The following is a 6,381-nucleotide window of genomic DNA, read 5'->3' on the forward strand; positions in this document are numbered from 1 at the left end:
AATAGCATGATCAGGCTTTCGACCTCCTTTACCGTCCTCCTAAAAATCAGTTGACGTAACGAATGTGCAAATAAACTAGTTTCTCAATAGAGCTTTAAGGACTAAAAGTTAGGGAAACCATGCAATAATGTCCTGACCTTGATTGTGCACGAAATAATCCAAGGCTGGAAGATGTTAGCTCAACGTACAGTTTGAAAGCCGCATGTTTATAGTGTGCTAGGATGGCGAAATCTCTAGGGTTTCTGAAAATAAACTCATAGTTCGCCGCTTTCTAAGATTACAACAAACACAGTTGATGAAATGTACTGCAGCATCTTTGCTGTTGAGACGATTAAAGGATTTTATACACCAATCCTACTTCATCGCATCCTTTTAAAACGAACCCCCATGCAGAAACACGTAGCAGCAAGATTTTTATTCCCAGTTTGGAGTGGGTTGAAACTGATTTTATACGAAGCAAGGACTTGTCTTTGTTACAGAACCTAAACCGATATTCCAAGTCATGTCACAAATGGCTAGCTATGATCCCCCGTTTCTCCCCAACCGCCCGCATTGTCCACACCGTAACTAATCTTTCATGGGAAAAAATATCCAGCAGGGAAGAAACAGCATGAAAATGGGGAGTGTGGGGAGCACAATTAAGATTGCTAAAATTGGCTATAAATGAGCAGTAGTTATTTTTCGTGTCATCACCATCAGCCTCTCAATAGTCCCGGGTCTGAGAGTGAACCTAGGACTCAGATTACCAGTACAATGCAATGTTACTTTGTGTAACCTAGTCCTTACTTTACAGGCAGAAAGCAGCAGTGAACGAGCCTTTCGGGTGCACAGGGTCCAACCAAGCCCTGGGAGTCTGTAATAAACAGGCCCTCCCCCATCCCCAAGGTCTCTGCTTGCAGCTCAGATTCCACGCACAATGGAAGGCGGAGCCCAGGCTGCTGTAACCGGGCAGGAGAGAACGCTGCGAACGTGCGCCTGCCTGCCATTGGCCGAGCCCGACACACACTCCCGGCTCGCCACTGGTTGCTGCGGCACGGGAGGCCGAGTCTGGGTTTCTGGCACAGTAGGGAGGGGCGGCCGCTCCTGAGCTGCCTATTTAAAGGGCCCAGCGAGGGTTGGGGGCACATCAGCGCCGAGAAGGGGAACTGAGCGCGTAGGCTCCCACCCGCAGCCTCCTGCCCCACTTCGCCTACCTCCTCCACCTGCCCGGACCCCGCGGCCCTGTAAGTATCGCTGCCTGCTCGCGGCCCCGCTGCCTTTCATTCTCTCGACGGGTGGTTTAGCCGGAGGCGCATCGGTGCAAATCCCCCCAACTTGCCGTCGAGAGCTTTCCACCTGCCCGCCAGCGCCGGGCGTTTCCTGACGGCTCTGTGCTGGCCTTGCATTGCAGGATCTGTTCCGTGCTGCTCTCCGCGGCCCCGCTCCGCAGGGTGACTGACCATCCGCAGCGATGCCCAGCGTGTGGGACAGCTTCGCTTCCTCGCTGCCTCCCATTCCGGAGCAGAGAGAGAACCAATCCTCACCCCCCTTCTCCCGGAGAAAGAGCTGGCAGCAGGAGGTGCCCGATCGCTGTGCCAGAGCGGAGAGCTCCGATTGTGAATCCCTGGACAGCAGCTCGAGCAGCGAAGGCGGTAAGTAGATTTTCTTAGGGCTGAAAGTCAATTTTCTTTGGTGTTTGAGTTACACTAATGAACAGTTTAGGACAGCATTACCCATCAAGATTTTTTTTATCCTCTAAACGATGTGTCCAGTAAATACATTTTTAAACACAATTGCAATAGCAAACTGAATATACCACATACCTGTAATTCAGTAAAGCTAAAATACACAATGGGAGAGGCTTAAGCTTCATCAAAACATTGTCCCATAAAACCATAGCAGCCCTTCTCTCCCTATGTCAGCAGACTGTTCTTTTTCACTTAGTGCTCAGCTTTTCTGTGAAAATTATGGTTTAGGTTAATAAATGGACAAGTTTTCTTTTCCTTAACTTTGGTCCTTTGTAGCAACTTTTTACTAAGGCATTTGTGAAACAAAAGCCAGCTTCATAAACTGGCCAGTACTGATCTGCCTTCTTTGACTTTTCATTCACAGATGCAGAGTACCTGGAGGAAGTTTCTCTTCCAGACTTTGACTTGTTAAATGACCCAGAAGATGAACTCCTATGTAACAATCTCATGAAACTAATCCAAGTCAGTCTGAACAAAGCCAACATCAATTCCAAGCGCTGCTCCAGACTTGTGATGCCAAGCCAACTCATCACTCAAGTCAGCAAAGAGCTGCTTCACCTGGCTTATAGCGAGCCCTGTGGCCTGAGAGGTGCCCTCATTGACCTGTGTGTTGAACAAGGGAAGGGGTGCTACAGTGTGGGGCAGATTGCAGTGGATCCAAATCTTGTGCCTACTTTTCAACTGACCCTTATTTTAAGATTGGACTCTCGACTATGGCCTAAAATCCAGGGCCTTTTTAGCTCTGGGACTTCTTTCACTCCAGGCTTTAGTCAATCGCTGAAGCTGAGCACTGGGTTCAGAGTCATTAAAAAGAAGCTTTACAGCTCTGAGCAGTTGCTAATAGAGGAGTGCTGAAAGTGCCTCAGAGGAATAACTGATCATTACTCTCTAAACTGGTGTAGCACACCATGAGAAACTGGAGCAACAACTTAAGTGCTTTGAAAAAGTGAACATAAGTTGGCTAAAATGTGGCAGCTCCTTAGTCACCAAGGTTAGGGTGGCACAGGATTGTACAAAAAGAAAGTAGTCCAGAGAGGGAAAGCAAGGATGAAGCTCACTGGAAAACAAAACTGCACTCTACTTCCCTCACTCAGTGGGCATAGATAGCAAGTGAGTGCTAGCTTTAACCTTTCAGTGATTGTAGAACAGGTTTTTATTGTACTGACTTCTTCAGTTAGTCTTGTGACAGTTCTGATGCCAGATGCAGCAGCAGGACTGCGTTGGGGGTAGACAGTCCCCCTATTCCTGGCTTTTAAAAAAACCTACATTGTAATCAATGGATTTTTTTTGGTGGAGGGAGGGTGGTGCATGTGTATGAGTGATGGTTGAATTTAAGGTCTGATGGGACCGTATGTGATTTGATCAAAGATAAGCTCCACTACTGACATTAGGGCAGCTATACATAGTCTTCAAGTGAATGTAGAAGCAAGAATTTTTGGGTTGTAATCAGTTCATATGCTTGAAGAAAATACTGCTGGGAGCTACCTACTGCTCTCCAATACTGCATGCCAGAGGGGAAATGTGATGTGATGCTATGGATGAGGGCAGGAACCCTCACAAACAACCTGTGTACTATCCTATGTAGTGCTTCTATTGATGACAGTTTACATTAATGCACTTGATGTTCAAGTGCAAGATTTTCTATGCAATTGTATTGTTTTGAGAGGGTTTTTTACTTTTCTAATAAAAGCTAATTGACAACTTGGCTTTCTTTAGTTTCACCTTTAACATCTGGGCAATATCACTTTAAAGGTAGTAGACACTTCTGCTCATTTTTGTAGGTTTTAGAATATCTTGCATAAGCTACGGTAAGGGCCATGTCCTGCTTTACAAAACACACAGTTGCACCCTATTCCATTGCTAGCATGCTGATTTCATTAGTGCTATTAGGACCAAAAGCTCATACCACCATCTACATGTTTTGTTAGTCTATAAAGTGCTACCAGACTTTCTTTTTTAAAGTTTATCCTGTACAGACTAACTCAGCTATCCCCTGAAGCTTCCAATCTTTAAGGTAGCTCATTCCACAAGCCTGGCATTTTGGGGAAGCTTGTCTTTCACCTGACAGGAATTTTGAACTGGGGTCTCAGAACTACATGCTTCAAGTTCCTCAACCATTTGAAATAATGAAGTACAGTAATGGGACCTACAATCGTGTCAATTAACTTCTAATTGCAGGGCATTTAAAATTTAGAGGTGAGCAAGCACCAAAAACTACAAGCTAGTCCTAAGAGCATGCCAATGAGCTCTATCCATAGAGAATGGGTGCCTGCCACTTCAGGGACAAGCACATGACAGTGCCAATGCACCAGGGGCAGTAGCATCAGAATGAAACATTGCAGTTTGTAGCTTCTCACAAAAGGTAAAAAGCACTTAAAGTCCTGCTTCTGATAGGTATATGAATAAGATGATACCTACTCTCCTTCTCCAAGCAGTTCAGCCATCTTACATATTTTGGAAATACCCCTTGCCCAAAAGGTTCAGTTTTAAAGTGTACCTTTTTGTACAGACCCAGGGTGAATTTGTCTTTGTATTTATTTCAAGGAGTTTAAATGTACTATCACACTAGGGATGAATTTATCCCAAGATCACTTAAAGGAGCTTAAACCCTACATTAAAAAGATAACATCACCACTCCTGAGAGATTAGGGAATACATTTCTTGAAACAGGAGTTTAAAGCAGATAGTACCTGACGTCTAGTTCTGGTTAACTTTACATGACTGGTCTATTTTATCTCTGAGGATTACTGCAGTTCCTAAAGAGAAGAGGGGAACTCTCAGTCTATAGGAGAGTACAATAGTTTGATGTCCTCTGTATCTAGCAAAATATTCTGGTTTAATCCATGGCATTACTTAGTGAGTCAGCCTTAAAATGTACAAGATTGCATTTGTGGTTTTGTCATGCAGCCCAAATTTCACATCAGGCTAGTGTCTGTGCTTTAGCCTGTGATAGTAGTTTTGATCTCTATTTCGGTCTGTTGCATTGTGGAGGTAGATACCTTCCCCTTGTGGGGGCATGTGTGTCTCAAATGCATTTTCTGAGCCACACTGAAGGAAAGACCCTTGTGAGAGGAAACCTTTGAAAGTAGGTGGTGCAATGAAAGATTCCTTAGGATTCTATTTCCCCATTAAATTATAATCACAATACAGAAATGTCATTAACTGAGCAAAATTCTACCCTGATTTACGCCCAGTAAGTGGTAATTAGTATACATTAGGATAGAATGCAGCATATAATCCTTAATTGGTTACTTTTAAAAGAAAGAAAACAATAGCAAGTAGCCATCACATTTGGTAAACTGGTTGTCAGAAATAAATCCTATTTTTATTTTAACCATGTATACTGCACGTGTGGCTCAGCTATTGCCAGTCCTGAGATAGATTTAGATTAGTTGATTTGTACTTTACATCTGACTGATTCTTGGAATGGGAGGTGGAAAGTTCAAATGGGCCAAGTCAAAATAGTCTGTAAGTAGAAGAAAAGATGCCAGGATAGCCACCTAATGAAAAAAATCAAGAGAAGAAAAATCATGGAAAGGAAGTTAGGTCAATCTAATCCTCATTGTAGGAGTGTTCCCCACAATACATTGTCCACTGCTTTGGTCTCGTTTATTTGCATCAAAGGGCAATTACATAAGCCTACAATTACAACTCTAAAAAGCTTGCACCTATGTATAAGTTAAGTTGCTTGACAAGACCTAGGCAAAATGGACTTAGGGTAGAACCATTTTTAAAAAATCCATTTAATTGCAAGTCCATTTCTACTAAAAAAATCTAAAGATTTTCCAGGAAAGTCTGTTTGACACCCCCTAACCAAAAAAAACCATGGGTTTTCTTTACAAAAGCTAGGGTATGGGATTACTTTGACTAAATTACTACTCGGTGTGAATAAGGTTGGCCAACTCAGACTGAAAAGTGATACAGAGGGCAGAAATGTAGTGTTGCTTTTAAAGGTTTTTGAACATTCATTGTACCATCCTGACAATAATGGCTTGGCCTCTCCCCTTTATTCAATTTTTAGGGGTTAGAGAAGTCCCTTAAATGTCTAAAGTAACTTCTGGCATTTTTCCAGAAGCAAAATATCCATTTTGGGATTCTAAGACCCAAAGTATTGAATGGGTTAGCACAAAAACACTTAAGCTGAAGAAAACAGATCAGGTAGCTCTTGGCCACAGCAAGCAAGCAGTTTTTGGCAGGAGCCCAGGAGTCTGGGCCATGCAATCTAAAATGGACATTTCTCACTATGGAGAAGAAAGAGGATACAGATAGCCCAAGCCAAATCTCAATTCTGTGTGACCAGCTGCTGACTCCTGGATCAGCCAGTCATAGGGGTCCAGCTACTAGTTCATTATTCAGGATCTACAGCATCAGGACCTACATAATGTTGCATGAAATCATGAGGCCATGATTACCACACTAAAGCAGCATTATTGGTATATCTCTGTTCCTACAGTATATGGGCAAAGCACTCCTAGTATGGATGCAGGTTTACTGATAAAGCTGCCCTCTGTACCAAAATAGTAAAATTGCTGAACAAAAGCTGTAAAACAGAAAGATGGGTAAAACACAGCTTTGTTAGAGGTGCATCTACAGCAGGGACTTCTGGTGGCACAGCTAGGTCAGGGATCACAGCGTCTCACCCTGATTTACCTAG

At 43.4% G+C, this 6,381-nt stretch overlaps 1 protein-coding gene across 1 annotated transcript; it reads left to right on the top strand.

The window, feature by feature from the left end:
• The first annotated feature begins 1,071 nt into the window (after window positions 1–1,071).
• DDIT4 (DNA damage inducible transcript 4) lies at window positions 1,072–3,432 on the top strand. The gene is made up of 3 exons (XM_006131997.5): window positions 1,072–1,223; window positions 1,391–1,631; window positions 2,092–3,432. The coding sequence occupies exons 2-3, from the start codon at window positions 1,451–1,453 to the stop codon at window positions 2,580–2,582; spliced, it is 672 nt and encodes a 223-aa protein (XP_006132059.1). The 5' UTR covers window positions 1,072–1,223; window positions 1,391–1,450; the 3' UTR covers window positions 2,583–3,432.
• Window positions 3,433–6,381: the final 2,949 nt, after the last annotated feature.

This window comes from Pelodiscus sinensis, chromosome 8 (assembly GCF_052426305.1).
Source record: "Pelodiscus sinensis isolate ZL-2025 chromosome 8, ASM5242630v1, whole genome shotgun sequence".
Taxonomy (NCBI): Eukaryota; Metazoa; Chordata; order Testudines; family Trionychidae; genus Pelodiscus; species Pelodiscus sinensis.